This window comes from Dermacentor albipictus, chromosome 3 (genome assembly GCF_038994185.2).
Source record: "Dermacentor albipictus isolate Rhodes 1998 colony chromosome 3, USDA_Dalb.pri_finalv2, whole genome shotgun sequence".
In the NCBI taxonomy this organism is placed as follows: Eukaryota; Metazoa; Arthropoda; class Arachnida; order Ixodida; family Ixodidae; genus Dermacentor; species Dermacentor albipictus.
The window spans coordinates 129,103,492-129,125,723 of NC_091823.1; the positions used below are offsets into that span (position 1 = coordinate 129,103,492).

Below are 22,232 nucleotides of genomic sequence, written 5' to 3' on the forward strand. Positions count from 1 at the left end.
AGATATAGTCCGGCGTAACGCGCGCGCGCGGCCACGCGCAGCGCGGTTAAGCGACGTCGGTGAAAAGCGCGCACTCTACAGTCCGGCGTCACGGCGTAGCCGGCGTGCTTAAGGCCCAACCACACGCAGCACGGGATACGCGTCTCGCTACGCGTCCGCGTAAGCGTACGCGTCTGCGAGCGCGTACGCGGGTGACGAAGGGAAGGGCGACCAGCCACACGATACGCGTACACGTGCGCGTCTCACTGCGCGCAGCACAGGGCTGACAGACCAGCTTCGGCGGAAACGTTTGTGTTTGGGTTTGAGAAAAGTTTATCCTCAATTGCATTATGACTAACCTTTCTATTTAATTTATCGATGTTGGAGCTACTACATTGTTTTTCAGTTGAGAAATGCACGCCGTTTTATCTACACATAGTACAATAAGCAAAGCTACGTCAATGATCAACATCACCACTGCCGATCCGCACGCGCGATAGCGCATGAAAGCTTCTGCTCGCCCGCGAAACCGCAACTTCAGTTGACAATCTGCGCGCGACCCCGCACGACGTTGTTGTCGAGATCCGCCTGCTTCGCCAGCTTCAGAGTTCTCTACCCGCGATGTACGAGATGAGACTAAGGCTTTTGCTTCTTGCACGGAAGCTTTTGCTGCTGCTGCTTTTGCAAAGGCGGCTGGAGCGCAGAAAGCGTCTGCAGCGACGTTGGTGGGTCCGGCCCGTATTTCAACGGCGTAAAGAAGAAGGACTTTACTACACGGCTGTGAGTAACCACTTTCCTTTCGATTATATACAGTGGTAGAACAAGGAGCCAACGTTAGGACATGGGGTCTTGTCTTCCTCAGGACAGCAGTTACTTTCCTTACCAGTGTTATCTTTTAATGCGCGCATAGGAAACACAAGTGAAAAGGTTAAAGTAGTTATGCGGGGATCGCATACAGCGCGCGAACGCCACTATTTCGAGAACGGCACCGCGTCGTCGGTACAAGGTTCGTCCAGGTTGACAGCGCAGATGGAAGCGATAACGTAACGTACGCGAACAGAGGGAACGAGAAGAGCATGGCGTATTTCGGAAAGCGCGAAAGCATGGGTGAAGGTCGGGCTGATTAGCCGCCGGATGCGCGCAGATCGTACAGATACGCGGTGACGATACTTTACGCCGCTTCAACAGTTTTCTAACCCTTGTAGGCGTATGCAATGGCACATACCTTCACTAATTCTTCAGCTTCAGAGGGGGAGAAGCACTTAATTAATTCTATTCAACAGACAGTCTAATAATAAATGTATTTTCCAGACCTCCATATGCTAGAACTAAGGTGTAGTCAGTGCTGGAATCCTAATTTGGAGCTCCCTTCATTAAGAGTAGACCATACTATATAGACAGCTTGTATAGCACCCTCCTATCTTGTACAAAATTTGTAAGGATTAAGTTTTGTAATAAAGTTTTTGCTATTCGATATTTTATTCGATATCCACCCTCTTTTTTTTTCTTCATTTGAATGGATATTCGGTTCTAAAGCTATAGTATTCGGTATTTGCGCACCCCTAAAAAAAAAGTTAAGGACTGCTAGTAATATTTGTGCCATTAGTATAGCACATGAATTCAAGAGCACCTTTTGAAACATTATACGTGTTGGTTAAATATTAAGCTTGTGGATGAGATATGATTTCTTATATTTCCTGCCTCTCGGAAGTGTGACTGTAGAATATGAAGTGTAATGTAGTTAAATTGTGACCTGGCAGGTTAAAGTGCTATGCCACTGCTTTCGGAAGTTTCTTTGCAGTGGCCGCACAATTCTTGTTTAATCTAACATTCACTTGTTGTCCTGTTTGCCGACACACTGTTTGTATTCGAGCATATAAACAATGCAGGGGGTGAAGTTAATCATGGCTAGTGGCTATCCATGTGTGTCAGTTAAAAGTGTACAGCTCCTGATACTTGTGCGGGTATGTGGCTAGGGCACGGGCCTTCTGTCAGGTAATAATGCACCTTTTTTTACAGATGCAACGGATGCGTCAGGGAGACCATGAATTTTTCTATAAGTTTTTCCGCATGACGCCGCTGCTCTTCGACAAGCTCTTGGCCTTTGTAGCAGACGACCTCACACGGCAGCACCACATACGAGAACCCCTGGAGCCTGGTGAACGGCTTGCTATAGCATTGAGGTTTGTGGAGGCTAGTTGCCCCTGCGAAAATAATATGCGATTGAAGGAATACAGAATGTGCGGCCTAAAGAGTAAACATCATTTCTATCATTTAATGTATGATTTATTTATTTACATAATATTACCAGCTGCCTTTTGGCAGCCAAAGCAGGGACAGGTCGCAAAACATTGAAGCAAGACAAAATAAAGAACGAAGCAACTGACAATACGTGTGAAAAAAGAAACACTTAAAATGTGTATATATATATATATATATATATATATATATATATATATATATATATATATATATATATATATATATATATATATATATATATATATCACAGCGATTAAAAGTGCGCACTTAGTGCATCACCAGTGTAGCAGTTGTGAGCTAACTGAATTGTAAAACTTTGCCATCAAATGGCATCACACAAAAGCTACCTCAATGCTTTTGACCTTGCACAACTTGTAAAACATGCAGGTGGATGTTAACCTGCACAAATTAAATTTGATCGTATGTCACTCAAAGAGTGCCCCCATAATCATGAAAATCATTGTCAAGAAAAGTCATGTCATCCTAATGTGCAAACAACTGAGAAATCGGTACTAATTTCTTTCCAATTTGCATTCCAGCTACTTGGCATCCGGGCAGGACATAAAAGATGTTGCCCTGGCTTACCGTGTGGGGATTGAGACGGCTAGACTCTGCATTCATGTGGCCTGTCGAGCAATCTGGGCAAGGTTGAAAGACCACTACATGAAGGTAATGTCACACAGCTATGAGGGACATTGCTGGCACACATGTTAAGGTACTGCTGTGCATGTGAACTTGGCCCTTATTTCATCAGTCTTCACAAGTTTCTACTTTGTTCTGATGACAACATAAAAAAAATGTAATCTTCACCCTTAATTATGCATATTACATGCACAAATTTTTAGAGGTAGGTGAATATTAACTTTGTTGGATGCGAATCGAATATTGATTAGTCAAATGGAGACTCATATATTTACAACAGCAATATTTGTTTTGATATTACTAGGGGCCATACTCCTACTGACTAGTGAAAGAATAGACGGCTACCAGGGTTAATTAGGTTCAATTTCAAGAACGATTGTCATTAAAGAAACTGCACAAATAGTCTGAAAATTTTAGGGCCTGGTTGGAAATAAGATTTCTAAGAATGAATGGCTGCAGTATAACTGGCTTTGCATAAGCACCGAATAAATTGTTGCGTAAAAAATATCGGAAGTTGTGGAAAAAAGAAGCTGCTGGAGGGCTTGTGTGCTGTAGACATGTGTAATAGGGCCCTTTCCAAAAAACATCGCTTATTGTAGTGTAAAAGATAGAACTGATGCATAACTATGCTGCCAAAAAAGTATAAATGACAGTCTACAAGCAAAAATCACAGGTTGTCAAGTAGGCTTCAGCTGCAAAACCAAAAACAAAGCCTGCATTAACCAATTTGTTTCTGCATTGCTTCGAAAACTGTTGTTTCAATTTTGATAATTTGCTACACAACACTTTGTTTAGCAGACGAAGAACAGTAACGATGATTGCACCGTGTTGGTTCAGGAAGTCCATGCCATGAATGACGTCTCGTGAGCACTGTCTGAGGATAACGAAGGTGGCAGGGTAACTCCGGTCATGAACAGTAATTCTTGCCGCGCAGATACCAGTCGGCGTTAGGAGGTGTCCTCCCGTGGTACTCTTGCGAAATATTTATCGAGTTTCGATGCTTCAAAATACACACTGAATAGTTAATTTTCAAATACGTATAGCTACTGCGTAATTTCTATCATATCTGAAACTTCGAATGTTCGCCAACCTCTACAAATTACTCATTATCCAGAGGCAGCCAGTCTTGACACTCCAATGATAGCAATTACTTCATTGTGAATTATATTGCTCTACTTTTTACAAACTTGGAGTAGCTAAAAGAGACAAATCACACACATTGCACAATTGCACAATCACAACTGAATTTCCACTGTTCCTTTTGACCATTTGTATTATGAAATCACAGGAGCAGTACTTGTTGTTTGGGGTATTTCCAGGCACCAAGCATGTCTGAATGGGCACAGATTGCCGATGGGTTCACCGCACAGTGGCAGTTCCCAAACTGCTTGGGAGCAGTTGATGGAAAGCATGTTGCCATAGTTGCTCCTCGGAATTCTGGCAGCTTGTACTACAACTACAAGGTATATTTATGCATGTATAAGGTGTGCGAACACCACTGAAATAATTATGCTAGTGTGATTGGATTTACAGTTGCTGCCAACTACTTGATGCTAATTTTAATGCTTTCATTCAGTTTTCTTTATTGAAAGCTTGCATTTATCCAAGCAGTACCACACACATTGTGTTGCTGTTTTACATATCTATACAAACAAATGCAGGCACTTTTGTATTTGCCAACTCTACAATTTGGTTTCAGTACACAAAATGCATGTCGCAAGAGCTTGCGAGGCTGCAATACAACTGCTGCCCCTCAGTTATCCTCATCGCATGTAACCTTTGTGTGTAAACCAATGTAGTGGATGCACCTAATAGTTATAAATGTACTCTTTCACTTTGCTTATTAGCTACCTGTCACCCTTGCATTATGATAGGCGTACTTGTGCCTCTGGTGTAATTCTTGAACGCCAATTTTCAGGGCACCTTTTCAGTTGTACTTATGGCTGTTGTCGACAGCAACTACAAGTACATACTGATAGATGTTGGAGCAGAAGGCCGCCACAGTGATGGCGGTATCTTCCAGAACTCCACCTTTGGAAGAGCCCTCCTCCAAGACCGCCTCCCTGTGCCTACATGTGCTCGACTGCCAGGAACAACGGGCACCATTGCGCCTTTCACTTTCATTGGGGATGAGGCATTCCAGCTGCGCACCAATTTTATGCGCCCGTTTCCGGCAAAACAGCTCAATGATGCACGAAGAGTGTTCAACTATCGACTGAGCCGAGCACGGTATGATAAAACTGAGATGGTAAAGGATTTGCACTCAGCGTTGTTCAATTCTAAAATAAAAGATAAATGGATAAAAAAATATGTCAAGTTCACCATAAATTAGCCACTTCCATCTGTGAAAATTGGTACTGAAAACCTATAAAAAGTACACATCTCTTATTACAATTGCTCAAGAAGTGTTTATTGAACTTTGTGTGACGAGTTTGCACAATCAGATCATTTCACTATTAAGTGTCTTGTTGTATAACATGCAATGGGTCCACAAATACAGCTGTGTATCCAGAAAATTGCACATAGAAGCTGGTGTTGTCTCGGTACACAGCTGTAATGCACAGTGGCGGTATCCTCATAAAAGGAATCCTTAACGAATAATTCATGGCTCATTAATAGCTGGTGCTCAGTGTGACAGCTTTTGGAATAACGATTCGTTGTTAGTTTACCTTTCACGCTTCACATCTATTACTTTTCTCGAATGCTTGGGAACAGGGAAAAAGAAAAAATTGGAGATGACTACACAGGAACTAGCATTCGCATTGTCTTATCTTTTTCATCCTATCCCAAGGTATTATGCTGTCCCAAGGCATGCACCAGCAAGAGCTTCCAACCCTTCTGCACTTTTTCTTGTTTAAAGGAAGGCATTGCATTGCATCACTCTAAATAAATTTCCCAATTTTTTTTCCAGGAGGTGCGTGGAAAATGCCTTCGGGATCACGGCAGCCCGGTGGCGCATACTCCTCCGAACCATCCCTTTGAAGCCTGAGAACGTTGACTTTGTCATCAAAGCAGCATGCATCCTGCACAACTTCCTGACCATCCTGAATGCTGATGTGCATCATTTTACAGACAGGGAGGACAGTTTTGGGAATGTTGTGCCGGGGCACTGGCGGCAAGGCATGCCAAGGGATGGCTCAGAGCAGAGCTACTTTTCACTGCGTACGACACGTGCCAGAAACTTTGAAGCTAAGGCTGCAGATGCCAGGAATCTTCTTATGGCATACTTCTGCAGCAGCGCTGGTGAGGTCCCCTGGCAGTGGCACCAACCTGGTGTGTCAAAGGAAGCAGCCGTGAAGCAGCTCCATGACCAACGGCTACTTCCGCTCCAGTAATGTAAGTCATGCAAGCAACAATGGCGAGCATATATACGTTTACTTCTTTCACTACTATACCAGCAGCAGCACTCATACTTTTCCTATACAAATTGTTACTATGTGTTTTAATGCCGAAACATTGCTTCAGTATTTGGTGGAAAACAATAATTTATTTAGCTTATGAAAGACTAACATTCAAACAGGTAAATACAAACAATAAATGCACAATTACAATGTAAAATGGGTTAAACTGTAGGAACAAAATTCAAACAAAAACATCAATTGCAGCATACGTAGAAACTGTACATTAACAAACTGGTACATGATATTATTTAAGTACTCCCACACCCAGTTTCAGCATCGTAAACAGACAAGCGATGGTGTGTAAGTCGCATGTTTAAGATTGTGTCTTCAAAGTATTAAACTGCTGCACAGCACAACAGCAGCAGATTTTTCTAACATTTTAATTAAGCTTTAAAACATTTACAGCTTGCATGCTGTTCACGGCTTCTCTCAGGTAGCCCTGCTTCCTGCCAGAGAAGGGTTATACATACAAACGCTTCATTTGTGCACTGCCATCAATATCACTGATTACTGTAAACAACTTTGGCGAAACATCCAGTGCAGAACATAGAAAACCAACTCTGGAAGTGAGTCATGTAAAAAAAAAAGGGATGCAGGGCTTGTGGATGCTAGTAGTGGCAAAATAGGAGGCTGTCTATGTTGGCAGTGAGCCTCGCTCGGCAGTGGAAAAACATTTCACTTTGTGCTATCTCCTCCAACAATAAAAGAAATTGAAAAATGCTTGCGTTGTTAGAATTTCCTCGAGAGAACACTTCACAACTTGCAGCATATAAATTTCCAATTGGGACTGGTTAAAGGTTCATTACATTCCTTCTTCTTTACAGGCTTGTACAGGCACCCCCATAGATGCATGAACAAACTCGGGCATGCACAGGTGGTGAACTCAAAAGGTGCTTTGCTGCTAGACAGGTTCAATGAGTATGGGCACATCAAAGAGATAAACACTTGTCTTGCAACAACAGACTTTTAGTTGCATGCCAGTGCTATCAACACTATGAAGTTCTTGAATAATTAGCATGAAGATGCAGATACAACACAATATAAAATGAACAAAAAGAACGGAGGAGCTTTGATATGAAACCAACAGACAAGGAAACATGGTAAAGCATAGAGGAAAATAACTGTTATTTAATTTGTAATGTCAACGTTGGAAGGAGAAGGGAAATGAAAGTGGACAAAAAGATAACTTGCCACTGGTGGAAGCTAAACTCAAAACCAATTGAGCTACAGAGGAGGCTATACCTCCATCGATTTCCTAGGGTGTTTATGTGTACCAGATAAGGCCCTGGGAGTGTTCTTGTATGAGTAGCGCTGGCTAGCACTGCCAGGGCGAGATCTAGTACATGCAAATATCTGCTCAAGAAAGACATTGGAGCAGCACCATTGGTAGAGCAACGCAAGCATAATGCGAAGGTTGTGGGTTTGTCTCCCACCAATCGGAAGTAATCTTCTCATCAACTTTCATTCCCCTTTTCCTCCTTATTTCTACATCTCAATTTAAGCAATTAAATTCCTCAATGATTTCCTGTCTTTCATTGACTCTTGGATTTTATACACAAAAGGAATACATTAAAAAAAACTAATTCCTGTATTTCTTTACCAGTTGCATTATTTCAATTGTCAGGTCAAGCAGCTTGTCCTCACTGACCTTTCTCATTTCTTGCAGCAGATACACCGAAAAACCATCAAGGTGATCCGGTGGTTTGCATGTGCTCATTGCAGTTGTTACATTGCCTAATTCCTGTAATATTAATTCACCCTCATCTTTCCTTTTCCTTTTCCCCCTTCTTGATGTTGTCGCTTCAGATGCAACACTTCCCAACGTCCCTAGCTCTGCCTGCTGAAGACTGCCTGCTGAAGCCAGCGACGCTTGTGATTGCGGCCTGCTGTGGTGTGCTTCGGAAGCCTCTGGAATGTACAGCACTTCTTCAAGCAGCGGTGAATCAAGTTGTTCCAAAATCTCCTGTGATTCTGCAGACTCAGACGCCGTAGACAGTGTCGCTGCTTCCGCTTGTGATTCTTCACCTGACAGTGGCGGCGCTTGAAGCGTTGCCAGATTGGAAAACTGGCACATCTTCGTTAGGATGTCCGCAGCATTTTCCTCCTCATTTGAAGGGGGCACTGGTGGAACGTTGCCAGACGTCCTGCATGTGAGCGTAATAACGTTTGCACATATTCTGAATGTGTAAATAATGTGCAGGTCTAAAGGCAAAAATATGCAATGGCTCAAGTTCATGCACATTTGTTTTAAGGTATCATTTTATTAGAGAGCAATGCCCAAACTCTGAGTCAGTATTGTAGGGACAAAAGTGGCTTGCATACACAACCAGAATGAACATCTTTTGCATGCACTGAAGTGTAGCTTTTGTATTTTATTGTTGCTTCAGATGCATTTAAGCACTTATTGTGATGTGTGCGTGCCTAATGCCTAATGATACCTTGTACTCGAAACAGTGCATGATATCTGGAATGTATCAGTTTCGAAATAATTAACATCAAGCATCCCACTACACTTAATCAGTACAACCATTTAATAAATGTCGCAATGAAAGACCTACGCTTGTACTTTCTAAACATAGAGTATTAGTATTGTTATGTCTTGCTTTAACATAATGCTTTTTCCTGCTTACATTTTTTGCTTGAAACGTTCTCGCTTTGTAACTTTGTTTTCCTTTCATCTTTTTTTAAACTTCATGTCAAACTAAACTATTTTTCTTAATTGAATGCAGATCTAAACAGTGTGAAGCTTTGTATGTAGCAGTCAGTGCATTCATTGTTCGTATTTAGGAAGTTATGTATAATCATGTTTGTCATCTTGCCATCTGCCTTGTAGAGGGTTTTTTTGGGGCACAGTGAAGCTGATTTTAGTGAGCAAACCCCTCCAGAAGGAAGGAATGAAAAAAACTTTATTTGAGGCCAACACTAAGGCCCAGTAAAGTAGAGCGCCTGCTCCGCCAAGGCTAGTTGTTTATCCTCCGAGTCCGAGTGAAGCCAAGCACTCCAGGAAAGAGGGGAAGGGTAAGGAAAATGAGGAGAGGTAATGGCAGTGTTACATGAGTACAGAATGTGTTCTGCACCTGCCCTTATCTCCGGACAGTTGGGGCAGTGAGCTGTGCTACGCCAACCGAAGTTGTAGAGCATTAGTGGCGTGAGAAGAGTGTTCGTTTGAACTTTACGAAGGACATGTGCTTGTTCCGTGTTGAGTGAGGTTGGGGCAAAATAGTGCGGTTTTTCTTGATGTTCTTGTAGTGTTCAGTTATTTGCGCTTTGTACGTGGCAGCGTCTTCCACTGTCGTTGGATTTGGCCAGGGAATCGAGGGCGCCCGGATGTTAATTGCGCGGGCACGTTGATGAACCAACTCATTTCCCTCTATCCCAGCATGACCAGGCACCCAACGCAGGGTGATTGTAATGTTCGGTTTGCGGTTACAGGATTCTGTTAAGATGTCATGTAGGTGTGTTTCCAACAGTCGGTGTTGTATGTTGCGAATGGCTTTGCTGGAGTCGGTATAAAGGTTGATGTTACTGGAGTGGTGCTGAGTGAGTAGAAAGGCTTCTTGTATGGCATATATTATCGCTTGAGTCTCCAGAGTGGCTATGTTGGGAGGGTTGGAAAATGGCCCAGCTGTTTGGATGATCGGTGCTGTCTGTCCAGGTGTATATATTGCATACGCGTATGACCCCATGTCAGAGCGTGCGGCGTCCGTGTATATCGTGATGCATTTCCTGTCTATATGGTGATGTTTTGCTTGCGCTTGACGTCGACCGTCATGTAGGTGTGGCGTCATATTTTTTTGGTATGTTTGTAAATGCAATGTTGCGTGGTAGCGGAGGGCTTTGGTTAACTGGTGTTAACTGGATAGGGGCGATCCCTGCTCGTTTCAAGATTTCGCATCCTTGCTCCGTACAAGACAATTGCACTACTTGTCTGTCTCGGTGCTGTTGTGTTAGTTCTGCGAAAGTGTGAAAGAGGCCCGTTAGTTGAAGGCGATCATTTGAGGTGTATATCGGTAGGCCCAGGGCGGCCTTGTGAAGGGTGTTGAGTGAAGATTCGAGTTTTCGAGTTTGTGTTTGTGTCAGTGTTAGGAATGGGGCGGTGTACAGAAGCCTACTATACGCGAGCGCAGTCACGAGCTGTGTTGCTTGTTCTTCTCTCAGTCCGTGTTTTTTGCTAATGATCCTTCGCATTAGGCGCGTGAGATTTCGGCAGTCTTTTTGATATTGTATAACATTAGAATTAGCATTGTTGTTGTGATTTATGATAAATCCGAGTATTCGGCACGATGTAACCTTTGGTATCTGCTTGCCTAATAAGGTGAGTTGTATCAGGGCGTTTGTTTTCTTTTGGTAATGTGTTCGATTCATGAGGAGAAGTTCCGACTTTTCTGCTGAAGGTTCGAGTCCGGCTTTATGTAAGTGGTTAAATATGGTCTCGGCGCCTTTCTGGAGGGTCGTTTCGACGTTCCCTGGAGATCCGGTTTCGCACCATAGGGCAATATCGCCGGCGTAGAAAGTGTGGTGAAGATTAGGGGTTGTAGATAGCTGCCTTGATAGCGCTGTCATGCAAAGATTAAAGAGGGTGGGAGATATAATCGATCCTTGAGGTGTTTTACGGGAAATATTCATGGGGGAGGAAAGAGACTGCACTGCCTTGAAGTGTGCTGTCTTGCCTTTGAGGAAACTGCGTATGTAATTATACATGTTGGCGCCGTATCTACTGTTGTGAACCGATTTGAATACATGATCATGTGTGACATTATCGAATGCCTTTTTTTATATCTATTGCCAGAAGGGCTTGGGTCTGTGCTGTCTTTGGCTGCAGAAGCGTGTTCTGAAGTATAAGAAATAAGTCCTGTGTAGAAATGTTCTTGCGATAGCCTATGAGCTGGTGCGGAAAATGTTTCGTGTTATCCAAATGTTCTTCTAGTCTGTTCAGTGCAAGCCGTTCCATTGTTTTCATGATATTAAGGATATGGGTCTGAGGTTGCAAAGCGTGGCTTTTTTCCTGGTTTTGGGATCATGGTAATGTGTGATGTTTTCCATTCGTCTGGGAGGGTGCCCGTGTTCCAATGCTCATTTATGTGCGAGAGAAGCGTTTCTTTATCTTCGTCGGGCAGATTACGCAGAAGAGTATATGTGATGCCGTCAGGACCCGGCGCCGTCGCCCTGTTGTTTTGCAACAATGCTATGTTTAGTTCTGCCATAGTGAAGTCGGCACCGATGTTGTCGTTTGGGGGGCCCGTATAGTCTGTGTACAGTGACTGATGTGCCGCAGGTATGTAAAGGGTCCGAAGTTCATCAAATGTTTTGTTTATACCTTGTGTACTGGCGTTTTTCTCTATGTTAGGGATCACTTGTTTCTTTGTGCCGAGCAGGGCACGCAAAAGATGCCACGTGTGTTTTTTGTCTAACGTATTATGGATGCTATCGCAAATTTGGTTCCATTCTGTCTGTTCGAGTGTTCGGGCATGATTGATCGCTTGAATAGTTATATCATCTACCTTTCCATGAAGCTGATCGTTATGCGGTTGCTGGGATAAGACTCTCAATAGTTTTTTGCGTTTTTTCCAGACGCATGTGAGGTGCGGGTCGGGCCGGTCTGCCGGCGCTGAAGTCGTGTGCGTGTCTGTAACTGCTGTCTTAGTTTCTATGAGGCCTTTAGCCCACATGTCCAAGTCAAGCCCTGTGTCAGTGTTATTCTGCCTCAGTTTCCGGAATTTGTCCCAATTTGTGAAGGTGACTGTAGTGCGGCGCTTTCGAGGCGTCATGTGTATAATGATGTTTATTATGTCGTGGTCGCTAGTTAGGTTTTCATGGGTGTTCTCCCAGCTCGTAGCATATTCACCTCTGTGCAACGCGAGGTCTGGTGTAGTAGGGACTTGATTTTGCGCCCCTGTGCGAGTTGTTACCCCCGGAGTGTTGAGAACTGTGTACTGAAATTTGTTTATGTTGTCTTCCAGCAACCTGCCCGTTTTCGTGTTTGCCTTGTATCCCCATGATGTGTTGGGCGCATTGAAATCTCCCATGATGAAAATATCATGTGTCTTCTCATCTTTTTTAGCGTGCTTGAAGATCTGACTAAGGTTGTACATGGATTTTGGTGGATTGTAGACGTTGTACAGCTTGGCAGGTCGTTGTGAGTTGTCCGGGTATATTGTGGTTATTAAGACATACTTTGCTAAACAGTCTGATGCTATTTCCGTGTAGTGTACCCCTCCAGAAAGTTTCTTAAAGCAATGACTTCTTTGCCTCTTCTTTAAACTTTCCCATCCCTGTTGCTGCTGTCTTGGCAAATAGCTCTTACTGAATGCCTCATACTAAAATTAAGGTAGTCAGTCGTTGAACCATTGCCATCCCAGCTGACTGCTGGCTACAGTACTGCACGAGTGACCAGTACAGGACACAGTACAAATGCCGGATGTAACAATGTAATCAGATTGTGGTGTTGGCACATAAAATTCCAGCAATCATTTTTTTCCCACAGTGACAATGTGGCTAACTGGATCATCTAGCCTTTCCTTGCAAATGTTTTCTAAGGAGGAACAACGCTCTCCACAAACATTGTGAAAGCTTTGCTTAAAGCAATGACCACAGCACTTGGGATCCACAGAATAATCCCAGGTGATAATTAGGTAAAGACAGTGCTGAACAGACACAAAAACCAGTATTATCAATTACACAGCTGACAATGCTGTCAATACATCGGTGAATTTATTATTCCTACAGCATGAGAGCTATGAATGAATCCTTGAGTGAATTAGGTAAAATTTGAGGGTTTGTGATGGAGCACTGATTTGCACACAGCTGGCAAGCAAAAAAAAAAAGCAAAATGAAAGCTGTTCATTGCAGTGAACAAACGTGAGTATAACAATATTCAATACTCAGATAAATACTGCCTATTGACTTGCACACAGCATTCTATGGTCAGTGTATAGAATCAAAGGAAACCACTTGTATATAACACTACACATGCATCTTGTGGTATGTGGTGACTATTGCCAACGTTTTCTTTTTGTGTGTGCATCAGGCAAGTCCTTTTATTTTTATTTGACCTGCTAGTTTGTATGTGATATTTTCTGCACTTCTGTCTTGTGCTTTATTATGCTAGGTTTTTATATGCTACTTCAGTTATTTTGTACCTGTATTTCTGATTTTTCTGCTCCCTACTGCAAAGTTAAACTGGCTTCATTGGTACCTAAATAAATAAATAAATAAACAAAGATATATCTTTGTACTGCATGTGTCCCCTGATAGGATCACATTTAACGAGGCATGCGACAATCGGAGTAGCGATGCCGCACAAACTTTTTATCGCCAATGAGACAAAGCTGACTATAGTGCATGCTACGCGTCGATTTGCTCGTGTAAGCGCGATTTTGAGTTCCCACAGACGCGGCACGTTACCAGCTACAATATAGACATACGGCATCGCCGGTTGACGTGGTAAAGGAAAGCACTAGCATGGCGTGTCCCAATTTTTAACGCACCGTTTAAGATGGAAACATTAAAATCACTTACGGTCTATACTCCATCGTATCGCGCAGGAACATCAACTGGTCGAAGAACGGCCAGGCGACGTCGTCCTGAACATCGTCTGCCCCGGCGCCGCTCTTCTTCTCTTCCTGAAGCGTCTTCAATACCCGTCGAAATTTATCTCGCAAAGATTTCCACCTCTTCTGTAGCGCTGTGATGATCTCATCTGCACAGATGAAACGCGTTTCATACACTGGAGAGTCGGCTAAGAGAGGAAGCATATACCGGTTCCACGCAGGCTTTCGATCGCGATCGAGTGCGATCGAATTTCTGGATCGCGATCAGCTATACGCAGATTGCGCAGTACAGGCAATCATGATCACAAAATGCGATCCCGATCGGGCTCGATCGCGATTAAAACTGCTCCCGCATGACGCCCGTATAAAACACCGAGCACTTACCTGTCACGGCAACGTCGGGCATGACGATCTTCGACACCTCGCTCCACAAGCACCTCGTCATGTGCTTGTTTTTGTGGTGCTTGTGTTTGGCCTGCCAAAGCGCAGGCCGAGCCTCAACGCAGACGATCAGCGCTTCGTTGTTTATCGTGTCCATAGCACCTGTGTTCCAGCGACGCGAAACCACAGCGAAACCAGCAGCGACTCCCGGCACCTCGGTACGATTCCGAAACTTAAACAACCTGTTTTTCCCCGTCGTGGTTTTTCCAAACCTCCGGAAGTGTACAAGCAGGCCACGTGACGTCGGTGCACAAGCTGCCACTTCCGTCGCGTACGCGTCGCGTACGCTCAAAATGACGCCCAAGATCAAGACCTCCTTGACGCGCGCGTTTCCTGCGCGTCTGCCCTCTCTAGACGCGTAGGACAGGCGCGTACGGCCTCGCAGACGCGTGACGCGCAGCCAGGCGCGCACGATTCACCGCGTGTGGTTGGGCCTTAAATTAGGCGCGCTTGGCGAGCACAACGCCGCCGGCGCGGACATAGAGCGTGTTCTATTTCACGCGGCTGCCGCTAGACCAGAATGCACTGCGCGCTGCAGCGGCAGCGAGCAGAAGGCAGAATGGCGGCCTGCGGTGCGCGTACTGACAGTGCGGCTGTGGTTTTTTCAACATACGTGTGGGACGACAGCGCGAGTGAGGACGCCTGCTTGAAGCGATTTGCAACCTTCCATGTGTATACGATGTGAAACGCATGGACTACCGCGACACGGAGCGGAAGAACAACGCGTGGGAAGCTATACGAAAGCAGTGTGGTCTCGCCACAGGTAAGCTGCATTTCGCAGCTCCTGTACTAGCTGGTGGTAGTCGCCGAGTTGAGGGCGCTTGTCGAATAGCTTTCGCATGTACATACATGGTCCGCTTCCGTTTTTGACGTAGCCGAAGTACTAGCAATATGAGTGCGATGTTCTGGCTGTCAGGCACGGCGGCCGCATTTCGATGGGGGCGAAATGCGAAAAACACCCGTGTGCTTAGTTTTAGGTACACGTTAAAGAAGCCCAGGTCAGAAAGAAAGTGGTTTTCTCACGTAAAACCTTATGTTTTTTTTTTTTCTGGCTGTCAGGACAAGTTAACGCCATCCCGCAAAAGTTTTCATTTTAGCGCACAAACAGCGCGCGGAACGAGAAGCGCGCGCGCTACCCGAACGACGCGCATGCGCCATGTAAACAGCTGTTCGCCGCGGCGAAGTTGCGCTCCCGGACGCACAGATGGCGCCAGCCTCGAGCTGCGCGCGCACGCTGAACTCTAGAGGAAGCAAATTTCTTGCACCCCTGGCGTCGCTAGCGCAGCGTATCCGACTTCGCCTGCCGCGGCCTGGCGCGCCGAGAACGCCGGACTATATCTTGGCCTTTATAGCTTCGCGTTCTCGCGTCGAAACTCGGTAAGGGCTCTGGCGGAGTGGTCGAGCGCACTCTTCGGTTATTATGCGATGCTTTGCGACTGGGGTTTGTCGAATCCTCGATGACGTCAAAAAGCAGTCTTTGTATCGTCGAAGCAGACTTCTGAGCTGTTGCTTCTTAATCACGAGGAGACTTGGATTTATGTCGAAGTCTGGCTCGGGAACTACGGTCGTCGGGGTAGATGCAACAGAATCCGAGAGGACAAACGCATCGCTGGTTTCCTGAAATTCCTCGATGTATGCGATCGTCGTGCCCTTGTTGATGTGCTTGAACTCCTGGCTGAAGTTTGTCAGCAACACCTTCGTGTTTCCTCCGTGCAGTCGAGCGATCCCTCTTGCGACGCAAATTTCACGGTCGAGCAGTAGACGTTGGTCGCCTTCGATGACGCCTTCTACGTCAACGGGTGTTTCGGGGCCGACCGAAATGACAATGCTGGAGCGAGGTGGGATGCTCACTTGATCTTCGAGCACCCTCAAGGCGTGGTGACTACGAGGGCTCTCCGGCGGTATCGCTTGATCTTCCGACAGCGTTATCGACTTCGACTTCAGGTCGATGATTGCGCCGTGTTGGTTCAGGAAGTCCATGCCGAGAATGACGTCTCGTGAACACTGTTGGAGGATAACGAAGGTGGCAGGGTAAGTCCGGTCATGAACGGTAATTCTTGCCGTGCAGACTCCAGACGGCGTGATGAGGTGTCCTCCAGCGGTTCGAATTTGAGGGCCTTCCCACGTAGTCTTAACTTTCTTCAACTGGGCGGCGATGTGTCCACTTATGACGGAGTAATCAGCACCTGTGTCGACTAAGGCAGTGACTGCGTGGCCGTCGAGAAGCACGTCGAGGTCGGTGGTTCTTTGTCTGGCGTTGCAGTTAGGTCGTGGCGTCGGATCACGGCTGCGTCGTGTTGAACTGAAGTTGGAACGTCGCATCGTCAAGTCGTCGTTCGTCGGTGTAGTCTTGCCTTCCTGACTTCGTCGGGACGGCGGCGTGTCGTTGTTATGTCGTCGAGATGGTTTCGTCGTCGTCTCCGTCGGCGGCGGAGGATCTTCGTCAGTTCGACGAACAGCAACCGCACGTCCATCGGTTGCTGCTTTTAGTTTTCCGGATATGGGCTCGCTGACCGGCTCCGGGCTGGGCCAGTGTATGGTCGGCGCTGCGGCGACAGGTAGCGGCCTGGTGATGGCGAACGGGACGGCCGTCGAGGGCTCCACTGAGTAGCGGCGAGGTAATCGGCGATGTCACGTGGGCGCTCGCCAAGCTGTGGACGCGGCGCGTTGACGGCGAAACCTCGCAGTCCCATCTCCCGGTACGGACATCGTCGGTAGACGTGACCCGCTTCTCCGCAGTGGTAGCAGAGCGGGCGGTGGTCAGGAGCACGCCAGATGTCCGTCTTCCTCGCGTAGGTGCGCTGGGCGACGGGTGGTCGTGCTGGCGGCGGCGGCGGCGGACGACGAAACTGTGGCGTGACAGGGCCCTGGCGTGGTCGCGGAGGGGGTCCTTGACGGCGTGCGACGGCGGCGTAGGTCATCGCTTGCGGCACACGCTGCGGCGATTCAGGGGCTACTCCAAGTTGTTGTTGGAGTTCCTCACGCACGGCGTCGGCAATCGAAGCCACTTGAGGCTGTGATGACGGGAACAGCTTTTGTAGCTCCTCCCGCACGACAGCTCGGATAGTCTCGCGTAGGTCGTCGGCGGCCAGTGACTGAACTCCGGCGTAGTTTGTCGAGGTCGTGCGGCGGTCGAATTGCCGGTTTCGCATCTCGAGTGTCTTCTCGATGCTGGTGGCCTCGTGAAGAAACTCGTCGACGGTCTTCGGTGGGCTTCGTACCATTCCGGCAAAAAGTTCCTCCTTCACACCACGCATCAGCAGGCGGACTTTCTTCTCCTCGGGCATTTCAGGGTCGGCGTGGCGGAAGAGACGGCTCATTTCTTCCGTGTAGATCGCGGTTGTCTCATTAGGTAGCTGCAACCGCGTTTCCAACAGCGCTTGGGCTCGTTCTCGGCGTACGACGCTTGCGAATGTCTTCAGGAAGCCGCTTCGGAAAAGTTCCCAGGTCGTTAGGGTGGCTTCTCGGTTCTCGAACCACGTCCTGGCCGCGTCTTCCAATGCGAAGAAGACATATCGCAGTTTGTCGTCGTTGTTCCAGTTGTTAAACGTAGCGACTCTCTCGTACGTCTCAAGCCAGCCTTCCGGGTCCTCGAAAGTTGAACCACGGAACGTCGGAGGCTCCCTGGGCTGCTGTAGCACGATGGGCGATGCCGGGGCTGCCATTGGGGTGGACTTGGTGGCAATCTTTCTGGTCGTCTCAGGCAAAAGTCCGTGCTCCGGGGGCAGTTGTTGAAGACGGCGGCTTGCTCGATGGTCCGGGACTGCGTTGGTGTTGTCTTTGCGTTCCGGGCTTGGATCACGGCTTGTCGGGGGCGTCCGGTACATGGACCAAAAGCACCTCCACCAGATGTCACGTGGTGGTGACGTTAAGAACACAGTAGCAATACTGTGATAGACAAAACTAACTTTTATTGGGCGAACCTGTGCCCACAAAACAGGCTACGCTTATAGCACAACGATAGCGGCGAACACGGTCGGCAATCGTCGAAAATCTGATCAGCGGGTCAAGCGCGTCGGCTTTTATACAACAGTCGTCGAATGTTCCAGACTAATCGTTGGGACCCGCGTGCCTTCCATAAAGTTCTACATCATTCGCGTCAGGCGGATAAATCAGATAACACAAGGTTCGGCAACAACAGACTGCGGATAGAAGCATCGATAACTTTCCAGAAACTTCGGATACATGCAAGCGCGTCCCGCGCTGTGTGATAAGATTTCTTAGGCGGTGAAACCTGGTCGCCCGATAAATATAAATACACGTGTCAATATCACCACTCCTTCTCCGCCATATCCAGTCAGTTGCAAGAGGTGGTCAATCCCAAGTCGCCTCCAACTTCATCGGGATGCCGTTCGGTCATCACGCCCCAAAGTCCGTGAGCTGCCGTTGCTGTCTACGAGTCGTAGGCCGATCCCACCACTGCGACCAGTTGTCAGAGTTGTAGGACGATCTCACCGCTGGAATCCAGTTGTAAAACTTGTAGTCGGGCATGAACTATATGGAAGCGGGCCCATGCCGTCGTCCAACTCACTCACGCTTGGGACGTGGTCGTAGGGAGGAACTTGCTCTCATCGAGAACTAGGAGTACAGGATTTATTTACATATTTACATTAAAACAAGAGATACATTTGACATTCTAGCGTGACTCCCAAATGGAGTACGCAAGACGAAGCGTACAGCACACCATCACACAGCTCCAAGCACATTGCTTGTCGAGCACGAGCACACACCTCACGAGCACACCTAGCAGCCGCACAACAGCTGCTTATAAACACTCTGTCGTTCCTCCATCCCTAGGTGAGGGAAAAACGGCAGTTCACCGCCAATTCATAGCGTCCAACGTCATTGTAGTTGATCCGCCTTTTAGGGGGAGAGTTACACACTTTCCCACGCATGTTTACAGACCACGTCGAGGAGAGTGGGTTCTCGTGGTCACGGTGCTTGACCCGATCAGGCGCCTCTTAATCCCCGAGCTGACTTCATACAGCGGCCGCCTCGGCTGTCCATTCTCTGGCGTCTTCAAAGGCTCACGAGAAAGCACCGCAAAGCATCTCCTTCCAGGAATTCCCTCTGCTTCAGTCGAATCGTGAAGGCGTTGGCGATTTCACTAACAATAGTTGGTCCGCCGATCGCATTTAATCATAGCTGCACCGCGGGGGTGTTGATGCGGCACATCGTCGTCCCTACGAAACGAGTCACCGCGGCAGGTGGTGAAGGCTTCCATGGTCTCTTCGGTGAAGCTCGCCACGCTCGCCGCTGCAGCTGGCTGAGAAAACTTTGCATGTCGGCACCTCTGCCGGCCGTTCCGTTCCTAACAGTAGCCAACCAGACTCTTGACTAGTTAACAACCCTGCCTTCCTTGTATCCCTCTCTCTTTCTCACACCCATCGAAGTGCGGCCGCGACGCCGGGATGATCAGCAGTGCCACTGTCGCTCCCAAAATACGTTGTCGTACAAAAATAAAAATAAACCCGCACAAAGTGCCGAGCGCGCATTGTGCACGATAGCTCGATCGCTGGTGCGTCCGTGGCTGAGTGGGCAGTACTTCGATGCCCAGTGGCGGATCTCCTGAGCAAGCTTTCGTTTTCCTTCGCCATATGGCCCAGGATTAGGACCTGGCGTGAACACGACGCTGTAATAATCACAGCATGCCGACGAGGGCGAAAGGAAAGGACGGGTGGATGCAGACCAAGTTTTGAGCTGTTAATAAAGGGGCACAAAAGGGAGAAATGATGTGAGCCGTATTAGTAAAACAACCTTCTACGATGTCACGATCCACCCGGGTTCGTGAACAAGGGAGGGCTCGAGGCACCCTCCGATAGACGGACGCTCCGCAGCGTGATGGTGCTGAGCGATGACAGACCGGCGAGCAGCCGTGCTCGTCGGTGTTTATTGTGGTGTAGTGACCAATGTTGCCTGCCGAGCTTTAGCAGGCCACCGAGCTTGGCGGGCGAACCAAGATTATGCCCGAGGGAGCGTCACATACTTGCTTCATACGATACCAAAAGAAATCCGCTCTTACGATGTGAAGATGCCTGGTAAGCCACAAAAGACGCAGTCACGAATGACGGGTGGCGACGCTACTTTGAAGCTCCCACACAAGCTTGCGGTGAAAGCTTTCAATAATTTTTGACGGCGTCTGGTCGGGCCTAGTTAAGTATATATCGGTAAAACTTAACTGCATTGTATCGTATAAGAGCCAAAGACTGAAATTAACAAGTAATAATTGCTTGTATTGAGCCACAAGAGCTCCAAATAAAAAGAAATTACTATAAATTTGTGACGTCACACTGACTTACAGGCACAGGGGAATAGGCTTCAAATTAGAGCTTTGAAACAATACTTCATCAGTGTAGAAAGATCTAGTGTTTCTCCTCAGAATGCCTTCAACTGATGTCGCAGTAAATAGTAGGAGTGATGGGCACGACGGATCGTGCTGATCGTATAGCTACAAACAGGTCGCATCTTCGCTTCGCACTCAGCAAAGGAAATATTTTGTACCGTGTTTGTCTGTAGCACCTTTCCGCACGACGCACCATGTGACGACATTTACCCCACACAAAAACGGACAGGGCGCGAACGCGCTCGTTACATTGATCTCGACGCCTGTTGCATTCCGGACCCTCTCCAGTGAAGCGATTCGCCGGGCGATATCCGCGAAGTGGTCAGACGTCGCTTGGCGACGACGCCTCAAAAGCGCCGACTTTTGGGCTAGTTGGTCAAGCACGCACAAACAAGGACAAAATGAGGTGTAAACAACAGAAGCGCTTACTTCCAACTGATCGTGTATTTACAATATTGCATCATATGAACACTGTCCTTCATGACGTCACAAGTCCGAAATGCCGACTTCTGGTGGCCATGCTCAGAGACTTAGTTTCCTTGGACGACAGAAAAACAGAAAGTGCGCTGACACACGATACGCCCGCCTTTTTAATGCAATCTGCTTCAATTATCTCCCTAACATCCTGGTTCTTATTTTTGGCTACTATCTTACACATGTTGAACAAAGGTTTACACGGCTTCTTGTTCTTTATTCCACAGTCATGACAATGTACAGTAAGATTTCCATCGCGGTAATTCTCCCCCTTCCTCCTGTGTTCTAGAAGTCTTCCATTCAGGCACCTTGCAGACTGCCCGATATAGCTGGAACCACACGATAAGGGAACTTCATATGCCACGCCAGACACACACGTTACAAAAGAATCGCCATCTTTGACAGTGCATGGCTCTTTCTTTTTCTGGAAAGTATTAGTCATCTTGCAAAGTGTCGCTACCATGTCAGGGGTGAAATTACTACTCTGATATTGCTACGACTTCCTATTTTTCTTTGGAGGTGCGAGGTATTGTGCATGTGCACAATTACTACAATCATAGGTCGCGCACTCACTCGCACTCATTTCAAAGGCGTGAGTGCGAGTCCGAGTGAGTGCCACTGAGTGTGGGCGCAGGTGAGTGCGAGTACGAGTGAGTGCCAGTGAGCGTGAGTGAAGGTGAGTGTGAATGGACGTGAGTGCGAGTCAGTGCCAGTAAGCGTATCTCACATCACACTTGCGGCTTCTATGCATGAGGATGGTGCGGTGACGATGAAATAAAGACGATGTAGCGACGACGACGTAATGACGAGGCTTGCGGGACGACTATGGTATGACGCAATGAAATGACTAATGACTACGTTGGAATGACGGCGCTGAACAACCACAACGGTATGACAACGATGGCATGAAAATGACGGCATGACGACGACTGCCTGACGATGGCGCAATGGCGACGATAGCATGACAGCGTCAGATTTTCGACGACAGAATGACGTTGACTACAGGGCGACGACGACATGCGTAAAATGGCGTGACAACGATTGCATATGACGACGAAATAACAACGCAATTACGATGACGGTGGAATGATAACAATGGAATGAAGGCGATGGAATGACAACGCTTGTATGACGACGACG

At 47.1% G+C, this 22,232-nt stretch overlaps 2 protein-coding genes across 3 annotated transcripts; one reads left to right on the plus strand and one right to left on the minus strand.

Annotated features, from left to right (window-relative positions):
• Positions 1 to 212: 212 nt before the first annotated feature.
• LOC135912849 (uncharacterized) lies at positions 213 to 8,222 on the plus strand. 2 transcript variants are annotated; one of them, XM_065445407.2, is made up of 7 exons: positions 213 to 759; positions 1,999 to 2,162; positions 2,781 to 2,910; positions 4,203 to 4,346; positions 4,802 to 5,112; positions 5,795 to 6,219; positions 8,091 to 8,222. In XM_065445407.2, exons 1-6 carry the CDS (start codon positions 601 to 603, stop codon positions 6,216 to 6,218), a joined length of 1,332 nt encoding a protein of 443 aa, XP_065301479.1. In that variant the 5' UTR covers positions 213 to 600; the 3' UTR covers position 6,219; positions 8,091 to 8,222. The 2 variants fall into 2 exon arrangements, with proteins under 2 accessions (XP_065301479.1, XP_070392150.1); XM_070536049.1 differs by lacking the exon at positions 213 to 759 and adding an exon at positions 1,200 to 1,312.
• Positions 6,313 to 14,405, minus strand: LOC135912850 (transcription factor Adf-1-like). The gene is made up of 3 exons (XM_065445408.2): positions 14,219 to 14,405; positions 13,803 to 13,983; positions 6,313 to 8,428 (listed from the first exon to the last, which is right to left on the minus strand). The coding sequence occupies exons 1-3, from the start codon at positions 14,370 to 14,372 to the stop codon at positions 7,864 to 7,866; spliced, it is 900 nt and encodes a 299-aa protein (XP_065301480.1). The 5' UTR covers positions 14,373 to 14,405; the 3' UTR covers positions 6,313 to 7,863.
• Positions 14,406 to 22,232: the final 7,827 nt, after the last annotated feature.

Bases quoted from the DNA above. Each gene is read 5' to 3' on its own strand.
- LOC135912849 (XM_065445407.2), top strand. From the start codon at position 601: ATGTACGAGATGAGACTAAGGCTTTTGCTTCTTGCACGGAAGCTTTTG. The intron at 2,163-2,780 runs GTTTGTGGAGGC...TTTGCATTCCAG, and splicing joins CGGCTTGCTATAGCATTGAG to CTACTTGGCATCCGGGCAGG. The intron at 5,113-5,794 runs GTATGATAAAAC...TTTTTTTTCCAG, and splicing joins TATCGACTGAGCCGAGCACG to GAGGTGCGTGGAAAATGCCT.
- LOC135912850 (XM_065445408.2), bottom strand. From the start codon at position 14,372: ATGGACACGATAAACAACGAAGCGCTGATCGTCTGCGTTGAGGCTCGG. The intron at 13,984-14,218 runs GTAAGTGCTCGG...TCATCTGTGCAG, and splicing joins GCCCGACGTTGCCGTGACAG to ATGAGATCATCACAGCGCTA. The intron at 8,429-13,802 runs GTAAGTGATTTT...GCTCACATGCAG, and splicing joins GATACGATGGAGTATAGACC to GACGTCTGGCAACGTTCCAC.